The sequence below is a fragment of the Pseudonaja textilis genome, chromosome 3, assembly GCF_049901715.1.
Source record: "Pseudonaja textilis isolate UNSWEBS1 chromosome 3, rPseTex1.2, whole genome shotgun sequence".
Taxonomy (NCBI): Eukaryota; Metazoa; Chordata; class Lepidosauria; order Squamata; family Elapidae; genus Pseudonaja; species Pseudonaja textilis.
The window spans coordinates 135,489,974-135,510,420 of record NC_141992.1 but is presented as its reverse complement, the minus strand read 5'-3'; the positions used below and the strand labels follow the sequence as shown (position 1 = coordinate 135,510,420).

The 20,447-nt window shown below is 37.0% G+C and overlaps 1 protein-coding gene across 3 annotated transcripts; it reads left to right on the top strand.

Annotated features, from left to right (window-relative positions):
- Window positions 1–714: 714 nt before the first annotated feature.
- Window positions 715–18,606, top strand: ADTRP (androgen dependent TFPI regulating protein). 3 transcript variants are annotated; one of them, XM_087930854.1, is made up of 6 exons: window positions 715–993; window positions 7,669–7,794; window positions 8,720–8,821; window positions 14,703–14,818; window positions 16,497–16,648; window positions 17,508–18,606. In XM_087930854.1, the coding sequence occupies exons 1-6, from the start codon at window positions 823–825 to the stop codon at window positions 17,552–17,554; spliced, it is 714 nt and encodes a 237-aa protein (XP_087786980.1). In that variant the 5' UTR covers window positions 715–822; the 3' UTR covers window positions 17,555–18,606. The 3 variants fall into 3 exon arrangements, with proteins under 3 accessions (XP_087786980.1, XP_026555385.1, XP_087786981.1); XM_026699600.2 differs by having other exon boundaries at window positions 7,660–7,794; XM_087930855.1 differs by lacking the exons at window positions 7,669–7,794; window positions 8,720–8,821.
- The last annotated feature ends 1,841 nt before the right edge of the window (window positions 18,607–20,447 follow it).

Genomic DNA, 20,447 nt, shown 5'->3' with positions numbered 1-20,447 from the left:
TTAATCCTGCATGGAAGCAATACTTCTATTACTGAGAGCAGTAACCTCTAATATCTATAGTCTTCGTCCCTTTCCTTTATCCCTTGTTGATTGCATCTGCTCAGGTGTGAAAATGTGTTAATATTAGATTTGTAAACAAAAGCCATTGATTTCTCATGATTGCTCCACATCTTCTCCCTCACAACACACTTTTAACATATTGGCTAGGATTTAACCATTGGAAAATGCACCCCGGTGCAAATCAAAGCATCAAATTCTGCAAAATATATAAAAGTAATTTTAAAAAGACCTGCAACAGGTAGGGTTTAATACTCTGGTTCTTCTTCGTTACCTTTATCATGGAGAGGAGGCGGAGATCGAACAGTATGAACTTTTATCTTTCTATCTCAAAGATGGTGCAACGGCGTTCAAACATTTCTGGGGCAATCTCTTTGATAAGCAATTGGTTTGTCTTTTCTCTCTTGGATGAAAGTGACCTCCATAACTACTTTGTTTATGCATGTATCGAGTTATGCAAACTCGCCCTACCTTTCGTAATAAAACAAAATCAAAGGCCGGTATATAGATATTTTTTCTGTCTTGCATAACTGAATCGTGGGAGCGTTACCAAACTGCAAACATCGGGCGGGGAAAAGGGTGGGGGGAGCTTACTGGCCGAGGCTGTCGCAAGTGTCAGCCGGCACGGTTTGTGCGGAGCCACCCGAAGTCCTCGCTGTAGCCGACGGCGCTCTTGCAGCGAGAGAGGCGGTGCGGTGCGCGTCTGCTGAAGACCTGAGAAGGGGAAAGAATTGCTCACCGGGCCCGCCCGCTACCAGCCGCACTATGCACCCCTCTGCCCGCCTTGTCTACTACGGCGTCGTTTTCGCTTGGTATACGTTTTTTTTCTATGCCTGCTCCTACTTCGTGGCCAACGTGGACGAATCCCGCATAGCCGAAGGGAAGTTCAACCCGTTTGTGGGCAGTCATTGGAAATACCTGAGTTTTCTCAATGTGGTAAGTGTGCTGCCGCCTATCTCTCCGCCGCTGACGGCCGCGGCCTGCCTGCCCCCCTTAGCCTCGCCGAATAAGGCGCTAGTTTGTACTTCCGGCTGCAGAATACGGCCAGCGTGGCGGGAATCGGCGAGATTCCCAGGTGTTGAGCGGGTAAAATGTGACAAAAAGCTTGTGTAAGCTTTAAGGCAGCCAGCGGGGGGGTTGCTTTTGTCTCCCACCTTCCCTCCGGCTAAAATTATAAAGGAATCATTGAATGGCCAAAACGGATAGGGAGACTTTCCACCACGCTTTTTCAACTCCAAACGGCTTGAAAACAAATGCAACCGTTTGTGTGAGAGTTGATGGCAAGTTCAATGCCATAATAATAATAGTAATAATAGTAATGGCAGCAATCCATATCAACCATCAGCACTAGTCAGTGATATTTGTGATACATTTTTAAATGCTCAAGTTGACGGACTTTCATGTTTAATGAATAAAAGAGATAATGACAATAACAATAGCAATTTATTTTTAAATGTTCAGTTGACTGATTCATGTTTAATGAATAAAAGAATACTAATACTATAACAATGTTCAGTTGACTGATTCATGTTTAATGAATATAATGATGATGATGATGATGATGATGATGATGATAATAATAATAATAATAATAATAATAATAATACTTGGTTGATACCTAGGATGCTAGCAGCAACTCATCAGCATGCCATCAGCACCAGTCAGTGATATTTGTGGTACATTTTTAAATGCTCAAGTTGACGGACTTTCATGTTTAATGAATAAAAGAGATAATAACAAAAAACAATACTATATTTTTAAATGTTCATTTGACTGAGTTGACTGGTTCATGTTTAATGAATAAAAGAATACTAATACTAATAACGTTCAGTTGACTTCAGTTGACTGATTCATGTTTAATGAATAAAATAATAATAATAGTGATAATAATGATAATAATAATAATGGCAGCAACCCATATCAACCATCAGCGCCAGTCAATATTTGTGATATATTTTTAAATGTTCGGTTGACTGACTTTCATTTTTAATAAATGAAAATACAATAACAATAACAACAACAATAACAACAACAATAAGAATATTTTTAAAGATTTAGTTCGCATTTATATGAGTTTAAATATCTGTATCAATATAGTTGGTTTGTGAGTATTTGGGGGGGTGCAGAACATGTGCAAGCAATTTGTAGGGGTCCTATAGAAATCCAACAGTGAAACATATATGAAGAAATGGCTGCATCCAATTGACTGTTTTATGTGAGCTTCAGGTGTCCTGAAAACTTTCCATGGAAATGCCCTTTCTCAGATCTTTATAATACATCTTTGCAATGCTAAGAAAAGAAACACAATACAAGAAATTAAGTTCAGATGTTTAAAAAATAAGCAGTTATTGAATTCAGATTCACCACATCTTAACATTCATTCAGTGAAAAGAAAAGTACTATGTAACTAGTTCTACAAACTGGAGGAAAATTCTGGTTTAAGGTTCATCAAATGCTGGTCCACTTTTAATTTATTTTTTTATAACACATCCTGTTTCAGGGATTTCTAAGATAACAATCTATGAAACAATTCAATATTGATATTTTTGAAAAATGTAAGTTATGTAACTAAGCTATAAGAAAATAGCCAGGTTTTAACCATGTACCACAATGAAATCTGTCAGCACCAGCAAAACTAAATGAGAAATTTCAATAATAGATGGTGTGTAGCAAACCTCTTTTGAAATCAGTTGAAATATCAGATCAGATGAGTAAAGGACAATATTTCTGTTTATTGCTGATTGAAACCCCTTATGGAGATTTTGCATAAAACAGACAATTATGATTTATGGTGTAGATGATTAGACAGGACAGATTATAGAAAGAAGAAAGACATGTAACTTTAGAGAAAAAGATAAGTTTATAATTATACTTACAACTGCTGTAAAGAAGATTGGAAGGCACTTCTTTGTAATGTGTTCTTTCTTTTCTATTTTTCTTTTTCCCTTTCTTGTACTATTAGCTTGCTCCTTGATTTCTTTCTCTTTTTCCTTTGCTTTTTTTTTTTTAAACAAGTTTTATTGATTTTTCAAGACAAACAAAACATATATAACCTCCTTTCCAAGAACTACCCATAAACTTCAACAAGACAAACAAAGCATTATTCGTTAAAACATAGTTCCACATTATCACACTTGAAGCAAAACATTGGAGAAAAAAAAAAAAAAAACCTCCTTAGTTATCATTTATACATATCTTTTCCCAATTTCTCTCCCTTTAATTTCATTTCTCCAAGATTTTATTAATTTAGAATCAAACATAATCCACACACTAAACATAAAACATAAAACTTCTTTGAAAAGTGACTTGGCCCCAGGTTACATCTTTTTTGACAGACCTAAATCAAATTCATGCCCACCTTATATACCCTTCATATCTTATTAACCATTTTGTATTTTCTATATAACTTCTCCCATCTTTTCACTCTCTTAATTATATTTTATTTATTTCATCTTATTTCAAAGTCATTATACTTATGTCTTTTGTCCGTTCTTTAGTAAACATCTATGTATCTCTTCCCTTTAACCAAAAAATTTCCCCTGTAATCGCTTTTGAAGTATGACGCCTTCTCCTAAAATAAAACTTAAAATAATACATAATTTCCATTCTGATTCTGCTTAGTACCTTCTACATATTAAATCTTAAAATGAAAGAATAACAAACTTATAGTATAATTAAATGTATAATTTCTATTCTAATTCTAGTTCTAATAAGTACATCGTTTTAAAATAGAAAAAATAAAATACTAAAGTTATAATAATATTAAAACACTAACAAATTAAACTTTAACTAAGCATTAATCATTTAACAGATCTCCTAATATTTAATCAAATATCAACATCCATCATTATTAAACATTAATATTTCATTAAATATTCCAATAAACTGTTCCAAATACAAATACTACAATACTATCTTATGCACTCTTGCAGAATCTTCTTTAATTATAAGCTATCTATCATCCTTCATCTCTAAAGAAAAAACTTTTTTAAAAAAATCTTGTCCTAACCCGTGGCTTTTTTTTTTTTTTTCCCTCCCTTTCTTCTCCAATCTGGTCTTTTTGCCCCCTCCTCTCCTCTCCCCCTTTTTAAGTTTCCCTCTCTGTTGTAATTCTCTTTTCAATTGCTTTCTAACATTGTACCTTCTTTTCATCCTATTTTTCTTTTTCTTGGTTGTTTTATTAAATCTTAAATTCTCCTTTTCCCTTCCTTCCTTCCCATTTTCTTTCTTAATCAAACTTTTTAGTCCATTAAAGATGGCTTCTTCCTTTTCTTCTTCTTCTTCTCCTTCTCCTTCCTCCAGTGTTTGCTGGTACGTAGAAACCGCCATTTCTAAAAAGTGGAAGGCAGCTCCCAAAGAATCCTTGCCACTTTGTTGTCTTTCTTTTAATTTTTCATATTCCATTTTCAGTTCATCAACCGGTGGTACCATTATAAGTTTTTTTTTAAAAAAAAACAACAACAACAACCCAGATGCTTTCAATCTTGAAGTAATTTCCAAATGTCAGAGTTATCAAACAATCCAAACAAGCAAAACCTTTTCCCTCTTCTTCTCTTTACAGTTTTTTCTCCAGAGGCAAAATCCCAGATATATTTTAAAAGCCGTATTTCCATTAATTAATGGTCTTGTAATCTTCAAGGCGTCTCCTCCAGCAAAGTTTAGGAAAAAAAAAACTTTTTTTTTTTTTTAGTCCTCCCCTTCCCACTTATAACAAAGAGCTTATTTTTACCTTTAGAGAGCAAGTTTTTCTGTGCTCCTTTGCTTTCTCCGTAGGGAGGGGGAGTGAGCTTTCCTTCAGCACTTTCGACGATGTAACAGATTCTTTTGGAAACAAATGTATCAATCCAAAGTCAGGTTCCCAGGGTGTTTTAAAAGTAACATCATGTCCTGGTTTAGCCAAGAAAACTTCTCCTTCTAAGTCTTCCTCCTGCACAAACTTGTCCGGTTGAAGAATCCTTCATGGCTGCCGAGACAGCCGCTCATCCGTCTCGTGAAAAAGGAGTCTAGCCGGCTGGGGAGGGGGGGTGCGATGTCCCCAGACCCCTGCTCGGATCTCCTCTGTCTTCCGCTGCCCCTTCAGGGTAGCGACAACCCCCAAATCCAGTTGGATCGGGGGTACCTTGACAGCGAGCACAGCAGGGACCCGCAGAGAAGCGGATTCCTGCCGTCGACGAAGCCTTACAACCCGGAAGTCCTCTTTTTCCTTTGCTTTTATTAATCTATTAGTTTTTAACCTTTTAAAAAACTTTCAATAAAATGTTTTTTTAAAAGAATGATCGTGCTGCAGCATATTGCATGTTGAAGATTTCATACATCATCAATCAACAATGTTTGCTTTTAACAAGGAAAAAAAAAATAAGATGGACCATAGTTAGATATTGTATTGCATTTGTTATAGATCATTTCTCTTGTTTATGTTTCTGTATATATAAAGTCATATCAAATTTATTCAGGTGGCTGCAGCAACGAAACACAGTGCATTGCTCCAAGCATGTAGTACTTTCAAATTGTTCATTGATACATACATATGTCCATGTATGTACCTACTCTAAAATGCTGTGAGGATTAAGGGAACCCTAATCACAATAACCTCTGGCCTGCAAGTTTACTGGCCTGATGCTTAGGTATTTGACCTGAATTCTGCCTTATTAGAAGCCTTATATGGATGGGGCTAGTAATACGATGAGATAAGAGCAATAGCACTTAGACTTATATACTGCTTCACAGTGCTTTACAGCCTTCTCTAAGCAGTTTACAGCATCAGCGTATCGCCCCCAACAATCTCGGTCTTCATTTTACCGACCTCGGAAGGATGGAAAGCTGAGTAAACCTTGAGTCTGGCGAGATTTTTCTTTTTATAATCAATTTTTTTATTTTGTTTTATACAGACACTCCATCTTTAGTTTAAACAGTGTGTCGTCTAGGTACAAATATCTTGTACAATAACCATTACAATTAGTACATATTCATTACTATTATATCATTACTCTATTCTTACTTCATACTACTACATATAATGTATCTAATTATAATAATTCTTAGCGTATTTAATTCTTATTCACATATTTACTATTTTTCGCTTATCTTCTTAGATTTTCTAATTTCCATTTTTATTCTCCAGACATTGATAAAATAATTCCCATACCATATAATATTCAGTTTGTTCCTTTTCTTTAATTGCAAGTGTTAACCATTTCATTTCTGCACATTCTAATATCTAATATCATTCTAATATTCTGCACATTCTCATCAGTCGGAATCTTTTCACTTTTCCAATTTTGTGCAAATACAGAGCCTGGTGAGATTTGAACTGCCAAATTGCAGGCAGTCGGCAGGCAGCAGAAGTAGCCTGCAATACTGCATTCTAACCACTGTGCCACTGCAGCTCTTTTAAAATTTAAATTTTTAATTTAAAGTAGTTACTACATTTGCTGCCTCGTAATCCTATCTGTCAAGACAGGGTAGCAAGGATCTGACCAATTTGCCTTCTGGTATGTAGATATTCTATGGCCAATTCCTTCCACTTTTTCTATTTTCTGTCATGACAGCTTTTTTATGAGTTGCCTTGATTTGTACCCAAGACTCCATGTATGTCCCCAAAGGTTGTTTTCCCTGTTATATGAAGGAAAGTGAAATAAATACAATAATGACTGTTTTCTCTTTAATGTATTTGTATCAAATTGGTACTTTTGGTGCAGTATCTGGGATATAATTGTAGAGCTACCCTAGACACTTTACTGCTTGAGGCAAACAAACAAGATGGTACTCTCCTGTCCTCCAGTGAGTTGATGGTAAGATAATCGGACTGTCATTGAATATTACTTCAAAGATGTAGATGTAGTAGACCAATTTGTAATGTAGGATAAACCCTATGGCAAGTTCAGTCCAGCAGAAAGGAATGACATTGATGGTCAAAAGGAACCAATGAGAGGCTAAATCTTCTATTATTTGTTATCTCAAGCAGTTTCATCGTTCTATCAAATGTAGCTTGATCTTGAATAATGTTTTGTGATGCATTTCCATGGGGACAATTCAAATGATAAAGGCTTCAATTGAATTGAAAATAAGGATTTAATTGAATCCCATTGAAGTGGAATGTCAGACTGAAGCAGCAACTCACTTTGATTTGTTCTCTTTGATTATTGTTGTATATTGAACTGCTTTCCTTTGATGATTCAATTTGGGTTTTTTTCAGAATACTGGATTGGATTGCTCTGATGCACCAGATCCAAGCAATCAGATTTTCTGGAGCAATGCAGTACTGCTAATCAGAATAATACTACACAACTTCACATAGATATCATGAAATAACCTTTTTGTATTAAAATTCCTCCCAGAGTAGAATCCATATTACCATTTTTAGGTGATTTTCTTCTTGTAATGCCTGGATATTTACACATTTAATTGCCTTCTCTTATTTAAGTTCGTGAAATGAGGCCATTTATCACCCAAGCTAAATCATAAAAACATTCCAAGCAAGAAAAATATATTTAACCTGAAAACTATCCTCTAAACTGAAGCATAAGCATATAATTTGGTGAGGTACAATATGTACACCTTAATTTTGGATGATCAATTGCTCATTAGATCTAATTAATTTAGGTTTTGCAGGTTGTTTTCTATGCAGTCTCCTTGCTGACCAGTGCATTCATACTAATGAAGAAACAAAGAACTGCCACGTTCATGATATCCTTTAAAGACTTGATCTTTAGTAGCTTGGTTTTTCCATTATCCACAGTAAGTTGCAATAATATTTATCAATGCAAGATTAATTATATGTGATATGACTTAGATAATTATTTGGATAAACAATAATTTGATTTTAAGTTAATTCCTAGTGTTATAGCAGGAGCAAATTGTAGCTGATACCCAGTTTAGTATATTCTTTCCAAATGTTTATAGGGGTCTTCGGAAGGAGTACATCATTTTGAAGATAACAAAAATGCTATTGTAGGGAGAACTTAATTCTTGAGTGAAGAACCCAGATCCTGTCATACTGAAGATACTCCTTTTAAAATGGAAGCTCATATGATCATAATTCAAGCACTTGGCAACTGGCTCACAGTTACAACATCACAGTGTTCCATGGTCACATGATGACCATTTGCAACCTTCACTATTGGCTTCCAACAAGCAAAGTCAACGAGGAAAGTGTAGGAGGTTGTAAATGGGAGTCATATAATGTCAGAACAAGAAGGTTGGCTAACAACAGCAACTGGAATTGCCAGAACTGCAGTCATAAGTTGGTGTGGTCATGTGATATTTTGCTTTATGACAGTGTGGCTTAGCAGTTGAGTGCCTGGTCCAAATTACTATAGTTAACCGAGGACTACCTTTTAGAAGGTCTCAAAGCCTTGTCTAAGTAAATCCATCACCCTCCCATTTCAAAAACAGTTGATTAAAAACCCACCCCCATATAAGTGTAAGTGTAGATAGTTTTGTTGTTTATTGTTTGATACCACTGATACCTACTGTGTAGATAGTTTTGTTGTTTATTGTTTGATACCACTGATACCTACTGTTGCTTTAAGAAGGAGCAAGAGAGGACTGGAGGATGATGGATGGACGGATGGACAGACTCAGACATTGTAAGATAGGTATATACTCTAGGTAAACATTCATCGTAAATTCTGTCAGTCAACACTTCTTTGCTTTGTCCTAGTTTGTGTTTGCTACATTTTGGAGTATGTACCTGTATGATCGGGACCTTCTTTACCCAAAATATATGGATTCAATTATTCCTGGGTGGGTTAATCATGGAATGGTGAGTAAAAAGAAACAGCTGAACATAACAAAAATAGTCAGAATAAGCTATGCGTATTATTCCAGCTAATTATTCAGATTTAGGTTCATTTGTTTCAATAGACAATCACTCACTTAATCTGTTATAAAAAAATAATGAGAAGAGCTTTAAATTGGCAGGATCATGGCCAGACATTGCAATTTTTCATTTGTAGAGTTCATCCTTCTCTAACTTTTCATACTATTATATGCTAAAAGTGGGAGTGCGAATTGCCAAAGAAGCCTTGAAGCTACTATTGACTTCACCTGAAGGAGGAGGACTTCACCTGAAGGAGGAGAGGTCGTTGCGCGCGGAAAGAGACAAGTGGAGAAAGAGGGAGGGGGGATCCCTTCAGTCTTGGAGGCTGCAGCTCAAGGGGGGTCCATGGCAGCCCCAGAAGGGACCCTCCACTTTCTCTGCTTTCTTCACCATTCTCAGCCAGGGATTCCCATTTTCCCCCCACTCTTATTTCCCCCCAATTCAGATCATCAACAGCCATTCTTGAACCATTGGTTCCAAGATGGCGCCCAACAAGGATGGTGAGGTTCTTGCTCCTAGAGAGCTTATCACCTTTTAGAACCTCCACTTTCACCAAGTCGCCTGAAATCATGCGCTGAAGCTCCCATGGGTAGCCAAGATCCCTTGGGAGCCCGAGATTCCCTCACAGCCTCGGTACCTTCCTCAGCTGCCATAGCCTTCCATCCCCGGGCCCCTGCAAAGCACAATTCCCCGGTGGCAGGGCAGGGCAGGGCAATTTCCCGGAGGTAGGGCCCTTGGATAATCTCCTGCAATCTCCCCAGCAGCCGTAACACTTGAGCCCTGAGCCCCGGTGGAGCGCAAATACCAGGAGGCAATTAAAGAGCCAGGAGGCAATTAGAGAGCCAAGCCGGAGCACAGCCATTCCCACTCAGCTTTCCAAGCCCCGGATAAATACAATTCCCCGGAGGCAGCCAGAAAGCCAATTGTCAACTATTGATCTCACCCCTTTCCTAAGAGGTCTGTAGGGGGCGTGCATAAGCGCACCAATGTGCCTACCGTCCCTGTCCTATTGTTTTTTATCTTATATGTATCCATTTCATGTATTCATAACTATGTTTATATTTACACCTGTTATCTTACAATTGCTTGACAAAATAAAATAAATAAAGCTCTGGAGGAAATGTTAGTGGAATTATCCTTGCCAAATTTAAATCAATAGAAAGATTTACATGAGCGGCAGAGATAACTTTTCTAGGTTTTATTGCAGTTCCTACGGAAGAGGCTTTGGTGTGAACCGTATTTATCTAAATATAGAAAGACTGGAAATAGAAATAATTATTTGGCAATATTTGGGAAGAAATGAAAAAGTCTATAGTATATATCTAAAGTATAAGTGTTGCCAACTAAGGTTTGTAGCGGCATCAAATGAGGATACTAAATGATTAAGTATACTAATCATTTATGAAAGCTGATACTAACGGTTATATGTATCTTGTATTGTAAATTCAAAGTTGAACTTGATATGCTATTAAGCAAAGCCAACCAGGAACAATATAGAGACACATTTTTTGCTAGTCAACGGCAACAATGCTTCCAGCAAAACAGAATCTATAGGCGTGTGCTTTATTGATAATCCATGGAGGATCAGTGTGTTAGGAAAGGTTGATACAATCTGAAGTCATCCAACAAAGCCAATCCAACAAAGAGAACCTTATCTGGAGTTTTAAAATCTTCTCTGTCATGGCTACTGGCTATTGATTCTTAACTCAGGATGATGGTATCAAATGACAATAATATGTGCCATGACCTCCTCTCTCCATTTTGTATAACATGCCATACAAATGTATACAAAATGTATCACACTTTCCATCATTAATTTCCATTATTCACATAGCTGAAAAGTTGGCTCTGTGGAAGATGATCAGTAGGAATGGGTAGAAAATGAAAACCTACATTTTGACTTCTGAATTGGACTGGTTTGGGCCCGTTGTAGCTTTAGCAGTTTTCATAGGCAATATACTTTGGCAACTGAAGTACTCAACTGGCACTAATATTAGAATGAGATTTAAGTCACTTATTCTAGAAGCTTACTTGGTTACTGAGGATAATAATCATTTTCTCAAAGGCTTGAGAGGTTATGATCACAAAGAGAAATTATTTATGTGTCTCAGGATATAATGTAAAAAATAATAAAATAATCTTTAAGCTGGTTTAGTTTACGCAGAGGCCCGAGTAACTATAAAGTACTCGATGGGATGTGCCACTGAAATAATACCACTGAAAACTTGCAGATTCTATGACCCAAGTCTTGTGTCTTCTGATACTGGAAACAGCTTGCTATCATACCAGTATTGCTGGTATCTTTTTAATTACAAAAGAAAAACAGAGAAAATAGAGCACCCCAATTGTGCAGTTGGCACTAAACAGTGAGTGAGATGGAATGATTCTTTTTTAATGAAAGAAGGGATGGACTGGATCATTCCCCTTTGGAGGATGTTGAAGAATTTAATTAATGGACAGCTTGCTTTGGAGAAATTGGGTCCCTATTGATGCTGTAGTAAAAAGAAAATGTCCACTGCCATCACTGGAAAATGAGGACAGATGCAATCCAAAGAATTCATGAATAAGTCATAGGTATTTTTCTTTAGAAATAGAATGACATCCCTCAAAAAGCAAATTATTCAATATTAATTATTCAAATTATGAGAGGAGCTACATGTGGATTCCTATGGCTATCATCTGTTTATTTCTTACTTTCAATTATCTAAACAATTTAAATTCATTTACAAACAAATGCATAATAGTGCTGAAAGCCAGTGTGGAGGGTACCAGATTGAGCATCTGCTACATTTCTGTTGGAAGCATCTATTCAAGGCGCTTCCAGTCTGAAAGGATTAACCAGTGACATCACCGTTGCCTAGGGAATGTCCAAACAAGCTCCTTTCACGTCCCAGGTATTTTCTCAATGAAGTGGCACCTATTTATCTACTTGCATTTGCATGCTTTCGAACTGCTAGGTGGGCAGGAGCTGGGACAAACTGACAGGAGCTCATCCCGTCACACAGCTGGCTCTTGGGTTTTGAGCAAGGCTAACTTCATAAATAAAAAAGGTGGCATGAAGACACCAAGTTTGTCAAATGAAGGTTCAGAAGATTCCTGAAGCTCCTTTCTATTGCTAAGCAAGATAGTTGTTAAGTGAGTTTTGTCCCATTTTCTGACCTTTCTTACCACAGTTGTTAAGTGAATCACTGCAGTTGAGTTAGTAACATGCTTCTCACACTTGTTAAGTGAATCTTTCAACTGGCAAAAAGCCAAATCCACTTGGATTATGCCATCCTTATTGCCAGTCTCTGTTGCCTCTGTTCTCAAGTCACTGCATTTACCTATTTCCTCCAAGGTAATACAGTCCAGCAGATTTTGTATTCTTTAAAACTGCTCTTAGATAATGTTAGAATAAGGAAGAAAACACTACCTTAACAACAGGTGCAGTTAAGGATAATTAAAGTCTGTCTCACTTATGGACTGGAAAAAGAGATGAAGGCATAAGACAGGTACTGCCAGGACATGTGGTACAAGTGGAAATGAGAAAGATCCTAAATCTGCATCCTAAAATAACCTGCAGCATTATGACAGACCTGCAGATACGGATAGTCCTTATTTAGCGTCCACAATTGGGACCAGCAACTTTGTTGTTAAGCAGAACAGTCACTATATGAAACTGCTCAGCTTTTCCTTTGCTTTATAGAACAGCAAAGGTTATAAATATATAAAGTTACTTTTTCATCATGGTCATAATTGAAGAGTTGCTAAAGGAGGCAGCCACTAAACAAGGACTACCTTGTACCATCATTGCAAACAAATCAAACTGTAAATTCCTCCCTTAGGAGTAACACGGCAGTCTGTCTTTGAAGAAAATGTTAAGCCTTCTGCTCAATATTTCACTGCACGTAAGTTGAATGTGCTATTAGCATTTCATAAAATCTCAGAGTAGCAGGTACTGAAACCTTTTTTTAAATGAATAAGTAAATAATACCTGTTATGATAAATAAATAAAAGCAAGGCAATACAGAACTCATCCTGAAAGAAAGTGTCTATGGGCAACTGAAGTAAAACTTCATGTATTTTGATTATTTACAGCGAGAGGCCTTGTTCAGATCAGGTGTTCCCTTTTTTTATTATCAGGAGGATTACTCTAGGATGATCATTTTCTCTTGTTGGTTTTTTATTTGTTACAAGTAAATGAAAAAGAAAACTGAGAATGAAAACTGTAAAAATGAGTCACCATCCCATTTTTATCAACCCTCAAAGATTGATGACAGTTGAGACATGAAGATTTGCTTTTTAAACAGTCTTTTTTTAAATTTGTTCAAAATACAAAGCTTGCATTTATTTGAATGAATGGTAAATTAAACAATATGTTATAGTGGAAATGAAGTTTAATTGGTTTTAATGGCTCTTGGTTTGCAGTTTGACTAAAGTTATATTAAAAATTGCTATGAGAAGGGACCGGTTTCCAGAGAAGAAAACAATGCATTTAAAGGGCTCTCAACTCGCTTTAAGCTGCAGTATATGGCCCATTACTAATGTCATTTCTACAGTCAGCTTTCTATTGTCTAGCAAAGGAATTAATTCAGGAGAACTAATTAAAAGCCATTGGCAAATAGAAAACTTTGCAATAAGTGGCCAATCATGCAATGATTGTGGTCTTTGGCTGTATCAACGTTAATCACTGTGAGCTAATTTGCTCTTGTAAACTGTATTGTTCTTTCACTGTATACAGTTACGAATGGATAAAACCAAAATGAGGCAAACTGAAATGATTTTTTTAAAATCCTTACCTAGCTGAGCTTTACGTTCCACAAACCTTTTGTTTATTTAGTTTCATCATTACCCATTCAACCCTTCACATGCCCCTTATGTAGTATATAAGTAATAGTATACTTTACTATCGGGGGTGTCAAACCGGAGATGTCACACACAGGCCACGCCCATCCCAGCTCCATGAAGTAATCATCATGTCACGTGACATTGTGTCGCCGCGAGTTTGACAGCCATGCTATCTATCTATCTATCATCTATCTATCTATCATCTATCTATCTATATCAATATACATACATACACTTTATCTATTACTTATATAGTAATAATACAACAAATATCTGATTTGTTAAAGTGAGTTCAGAAATAAAGAAAGGACAGTAGAATCTAGAAGGATGATTTTGGTGACTTCATAGACTCACTTGTATACACATTTCTGGGCAAACAATGATGGTTTGCTGTTTTCTTCTGGAATTATTTAACTCTCCATCCAAGTACTAACCAGGCTCAACCTGACTTTGTTTCTGAATCAAGCCAAGCCTGGTCAGTTGCTGCCATCTGTAGGTTTGGGATAGAAGAATTATAAAGTTTTTAAAAGGTTCCTTGCTTCTTTCAGAAGGATTTTTATTCTCCAATTGCCCTGACATATTCGTAGTGAATATGCCTTAGAACCCAGAGCAGGGATCTCCAACCTTGGTAACTTTTAAGACTTGTGGATCTCAGCTACTGGCTGAGGAATTGTGGGAGTTGAGGTCCACAAGTCTTAAAGTTGCCAAGGTTGGAGACCCCAGACCGAGAGGACTACAACTTCTCTTTGAAACTCTCCCAACTTCCTTCTTTTAGTTTTTCATTTAAAAAGCCAGATTAAGGAGACAAAGATGGAAGAGCTCCACATTTTTTGTTGTTGTTGGTACCTCTACGGATTCTTTGGAAGATCTCTGAACCATGCTTCCCTATATTCTTGCCTCTTACATCAAAATATAACTCTGTATTACTAGGGGGGCTGTACTTTTAATTTTTTGGATCACAAATGCAGTTTGTCTAAAAGCAGTGTCTTTTTTCCAGCACACTTTGATACTTCCTTTGACCCTGGTAGAAATGTTTGTTATCCCTCATCAGTATCCATCAATGGGTAAAGGCCTCAGCATTGTAGGAATGAGTGCACTGGCCTACCTACTTTGGTAAGTTTCTAAAAAATAAATGAATAAAGAGGTATTGTTTGTTTTTATATGATGTTTGGCAAAAAGTGAGGAAACGGTTCTGTTCCTCGTCTAATTAAATATCCAACCTCAGTGTCCTCAATGGAAGCAACTTCATTCTCTCTCTCCTACAGTGGAAAAAATCCTCAAACACAGCTACAGTGAACTCTGATCTGACTTTGAGGGACTTTGGAACTGCATTATACATCTTTACCTACGTCATATGAGGGGATAATCAACTCATAAACTTATTCAGATTATTCATGCTGGTTATCAAATTGCTATTCCATAGTACCAGTTTGTAAAAATCACTGCCTCTACTAGCTTTTCTGTTTTAAACTTTTCTCAAAACTTCTGTTTTTAACCAAGGATGGGAAACACCTCCTGGTCCTCTTGCTATTGCTAAAGTATAGTTCCTAACAGCTACAGCAAATGTAGCTAACGATGGGAATTGTAAATTGTGGAACATAGCATATTCCCAACCCTCCTTCAAATATAAAGTTTACATGAGTATTCTTCAACTTAGTACCCAGAAATACTGAACTACAACTTCCTTAGAACCCTGAATTATAGGACTTGTAATCCAACCAAGAGAATGCTAGCTAGGGAAGTTTATTTTAAAGGGTCCCCCCCACAACATGTATTGGCGAAAGTCCATAAACCAGATTAGAAGGAGGAAGAAGAGATTAGCCTAATAATGGTAGCTGTTATTTACATATTTGGTGCTTTAGGCCAGCCTAATAATCAACTAAATGAACTGGTTGCTCCAAGCAAGAGTTGCTAGACAGTGGAAATAGCATGAAGTGATCGGTGATAGAGTTGTGTCTTTCCATCAGCCTGCTGTACATCTCCTCAGATGTATTGGGTCATTCCCAGATTTGAAACACTGGTTGGCTTCTGCATATGAAATTAGGTGTTAACATCATCTTGTCCTTTTCTTTGATATCAGATATATTAAGATATATTTTTGCTGTTATTTATGAATCACAGGCAAGGGACATGAACAAGGGAGTAAAAGTTTTTAAAAATGTAGCTTTATCCATGCAATTGAAAACACAGAAAACTTAGGGGTGGGGTGAGTCTAGTCTTAGAAAATTTAATACTCCTCAACCTTGCCATCAGAAGACCCCTAAAGAAATATTGAATCAGAAACAGTCGTATTCTTCACTATAGGTAGTCCTTCTTTAGTAATTGCCTTGTTTAGCAACCAATCTCAGTTATCTCTAAAACCTATGTCATGAATAATTTCACTTCAGTTATTATATTAACTAGACCTCTCCACTAGCATAGAGCTTCAGTAAGGAGGATGTGGCGTGATGTCACATGAGTGACAACATTGAATGGCAGGCCTTTGTATGTGTAATGTGGATGTTTATATTGAGGAAGGCTTAAGGTATCAAAAGGATCACAACAGATCCCATGGAATTGAGGATGAGTTGATCCCATCTTCGGTGCGATCATGGCCTCTTTAGGAATCTTTCCAGCTGAAAGGCAGGAATATAAAGTCTATATTGGATGGATGGACGGATGACAGTTGCACAGTTGATATACTGATCCATTATTAGAGAGAGTATTCTAACCATAATTAAACTTGAACCAATTGATCATGTTTGTTTCATAATGAGATATCCCAACTGAAAGAAATTAATTCCCTTTCCAGGATCTTCTACTTTTTTGCTAAAACAGGAAAATGGGTATATCCTATCTTCAAGTTTTTAAGTCCACTTGGCATGATAGTGTTTTCAGGGATTGCTGTTGTCACCGTTCTTTTTAACTACGTGTTAGGAAGATTTCTCAACCGCATGATTTGGGGTGAGTCTAGCCTTGCAAATAAATCTTTTCAAGTTATCAGTACACCTGTATGTATTTATCTGAGTATGTATTGATCCAGGATTCTGTCGTTGTTTTCAGATGCGGGTTGATTTGTATATTTATTTACTTCTCCAAACCTTTCTCTCTCTCTCTTTTTTTTTTCCGGAGAGGGTACATTCAATCCTCTATACAAAATTTTAATTAGAAAATGAAACTTTAAAAAATAGCAGGCTGTGATAAGTATATTCTTCAAAAATAGGAAACATTCCTGTACTGTATGTTAACTAGCATATGAATATAGACTTTGCTAGGCTGAATTAATGGGCTAATCAGCATAAAACTACAAAGTTATGGGATCTAGATCAGAGGCTCCTGGTGTGTCCCACCACAGAGATATTCTGGGAAAATGGTTTAATTCTCAGCCAAGAATTTGTGGGTAACAGAAGATCCTTTTCCTAGTAAATGGTTTCTTCTGCTGCAGGTGCAATACTCTTATTTGAATATAATACTAAGCCAGGATTTGTGGAGCAATCCAATACTGGTATTGTTTACAGATAATTCCTAGACATAATGGGTAGATTCACACCTTGTGCTAAACCAAACAAATGCTTAGCTCTCCATTCACAAACCATGCTGAGAAGTGAGCAGAGGTAAGAATATCCTCTATTTACTAAGTCCCATTTCCACAATTTAACTTTTTCATCACATGCGAAAGTCATCAGCACTGCCAGATTTTGTTCAGGAGCTGCCAGTTGCCGATTCTTGAGGTTGTGGCGCCTCTTTGGCATACAGCAAAACTACGCTGTGTTTACATCTTCATTAGTCATTTCCCCCCCCCTTTTTTTATTCCTTTGTACAGGTGATGCAGTTCCAGTGCTTGATGTTCACAAGAAGAAAAGCAAATGAAAAGCTGGTGGTGTCATCCCAAGATCTAGATGAAACTAAGAAAATTGCTACAAAATCTCTCTGTATAAAGCCAAAATAAATTCTTCAGAATAACAAATTCTGCTAGCACAGGAACAAAGATCCAGAAAGTATTACCATTGGTTAGAGAATTCAGATTGTTATGTAGGATGTTCAGAATTCACTAAGAGACAAATATAACACAGATGACTAACATAATTTTGTCAGCCAAGTGCATAACAAGTGAGGCTAAATTCTAATTTTTTAAATTCAACTACAATTATAAATTTATTCAGATACATTTATAGCTATTTTCTTTATTCAACATGTGCCGATATAAATGTACTAGACTGTAACTGAACAAAAGTCAGTCACGTATTTTTTTTAATGAGAATTGGCTTTCTGTAATATGAAATCTGAGACTATAAAATGCTCAGTGTTAAATAATAGATACAAGAGTCCAGTAAGGCAGCTGAGGCCCACAAAAGTGGCTAGAATGAATTAGGATTATTTTGAGGATAAAATGGAATAACATCCGATCTTCCTCTTGACCTTTTTAGATGAGCCCAAGCTACAAATACAATAATTTAGAAATTTGTATACAGATTGTACTCACTTAATGACAGCAATTAAGATCGGAATTTCTATTGCAATAAAGCATGATGTCATAGGCTTAGCAATGGCAATCCCACCAGTTGCCATGTTGCTGTCGTTAAGCAAAGACCATGCGGGCTCCTAAGCGAGAATCTCGCACAATCAGGATTTCTGACTTCCTGCCAGCTCTTCCACTGACTCTGCTTGTGGGAAGACAACTGGGAAGGTTGGAAATCACACTTGCATCATGGGGCATGGAGGGGCATATTTCAACGATCGGACATCCTGGCTGGTTGCCAAGCACCCAGATCACGATCACCTGATAGCAGAAGTGCTGTGGCAACCAACACTTTGAGTACCAGTCACTGGGCACCATCATACATTATAACGGTTTCTGAATAAGTGGTTATTGAATGAGAGTTATCTGTTATTCCTTTAAAAACAATAAACACATAAAACAATCCAGGAATTCAGAGCCATTGAACTTGGAATGGGGTGGTGTGGTATAAATCAACAAGATGCAATTGAAATAACCTCTTATTTAAACAAAAGAAAATTAATGCTATAAATAAGTTAATGAATAGTTCTTGTATTTTGCATATTTATAAAGGATGAATAAGAAAGCTGGAGGCTTATTTTTAATTATTACATCATGTGTTTACTTTTAGATCCTGAGTAGGATCAATTTCAGTTAATTTACAGAAAAGAAATTATGAGTAGGTCTGCTTTTAAAAATTAAAGAGCCATAATAAGAAAAAAAAAGCCCAAAGAAAATCAAACTGAAGTGCAGTGTATTCCCATATAAAACATTATTTCAAAAACATTTATGCAGGATCTATAACAGTGAATGTACTCACCTGCCTTTTGACTCAACCATTACTCTAGAAAGCCATGTTTTATTCACAGAAAGCTGAGTGTGCTACTAACGCCTGAATGATAAACATTACAATACAGGTAGTCCTCATTTCATGTCCTAATGGAGACTGGCAACTCCCCCACTAAGTGAAGCAATCTCTAAATGGGAAATCATGTGAAGATAGTTATGCTTTCTGGCTCAAAACTGAGAAGACTACTAAGTTTCATGCCTTCAGTTTTTCTTTGCCTCCTTAAAACTATCCTGCTTATTGTCTTGTATGCACAGAAAGCAATGCGATCGCAATGGTAACCTATGTCTGGGAACTTGCAGCACATTACACAAACAGCTTATTCTCTCGAAATCTCTTCCCCTCCAATCTCTCTGCTCTGGGAGGAAGGAAGAAAGGGTGGGGGGAAACCCCACAGGTCAGGTACACGACAACTCATACTGATGTAATGGTGATCACATGACTGAGGGATACTGCAAAAGTCACAAATTGGCCATAAAATTATTTTTTTCAGCACCATTGTAACTGAATAGTTGCTAAATAAGTGGTTTGGGAAGTGATGACTACCTATAAAAGAGGAGAGATTGGAGCTCTTAGAGGAAGGTGGCATCTGTCTGCAATTTTTCAGATTGAATGCAACTGAAGACCTGATGCATGACTGCAAATTTCTGAGAGCTTCCTATTTTCTCTGCAATGTCAGGTCTTAATGTAGTTAAGTTACTGAAGGAACTGGAGAAAAAAAATCTAATAACACCTTTCAAATCTTTCAATTCTTCATTACTCTAAATAACTACTTTGTTGTGTTTGTAAAGCCAGGTGCCAGTAAATAGGATAAGAGTGTCTGCTGGAGCTGTGTTTCTATTTTTGATGCTGGATATGATGTATTGTAATATGGCAGTCATAAGACATTCCCCAGGAATTTTTTTAATTTCCCTTAAAATCCATCAGATGATTATCAACCCAGTGATGAGCAAACTCTATTGACTTCGCAAGATGTGTGAACAAGACTTTTATGTTTTCCTTGAAATTTATCATTCATTTGGGCTTCCGGTTTGAGCTTCTTCGATGACGGACCGAAATCTGTGATCATGCGCAGTTTCTATCTGTGCTTGCCACCGAAGTGCCCTGAGCCAGCTGGATTCGGGGCTAAGCCATCCTGTAGAGGTGGTTGAAGAGAGGGGAGACTGCCAGCAGGGTCGAGGAGAGCTGCATCTCTCCTCCTCAGCTGGCCATTACTCCCGGTTGCAGCGGTGGTCAGAAATGGCCACCTCAAAGAAGAACTCGACCGGAAAAGAATGTGCAGGGGGAAGATAAGAGAAAGTTTTGGTTGACAGGGTTAAACTGAAAAAGCAACAACGTAAGGTACGCTGGAATTTGAACTATAAAATATAACATTGCTCCCAAAGATTTTGAAGCAGCGAAGGAGAGAGGGAAGGGAA

Coding starts and splice junctions, on each gene's coding strand:
- ADTRP (XM_026699600.2), top strand. CDS start 823: ATGCACCCCTCTGCCCGCCTTGTCTACTACGGCGTCGTTTTCGCTTGG. Junction 14,819..16,496: donor GCACTGGCCTACCTACTTTG/GTAAGTTTCTAA, acceptor TTCCCTTTCCAG/GATCTTCTACTTTTTTGCTA. Junction 16,649..17,507: donor TCTCAACCGCATGATTTGGG/GTGAGTCTAGCC, acceptor TCCTTTGTACAG/GTGATGCAGTTCCAGTGCTT.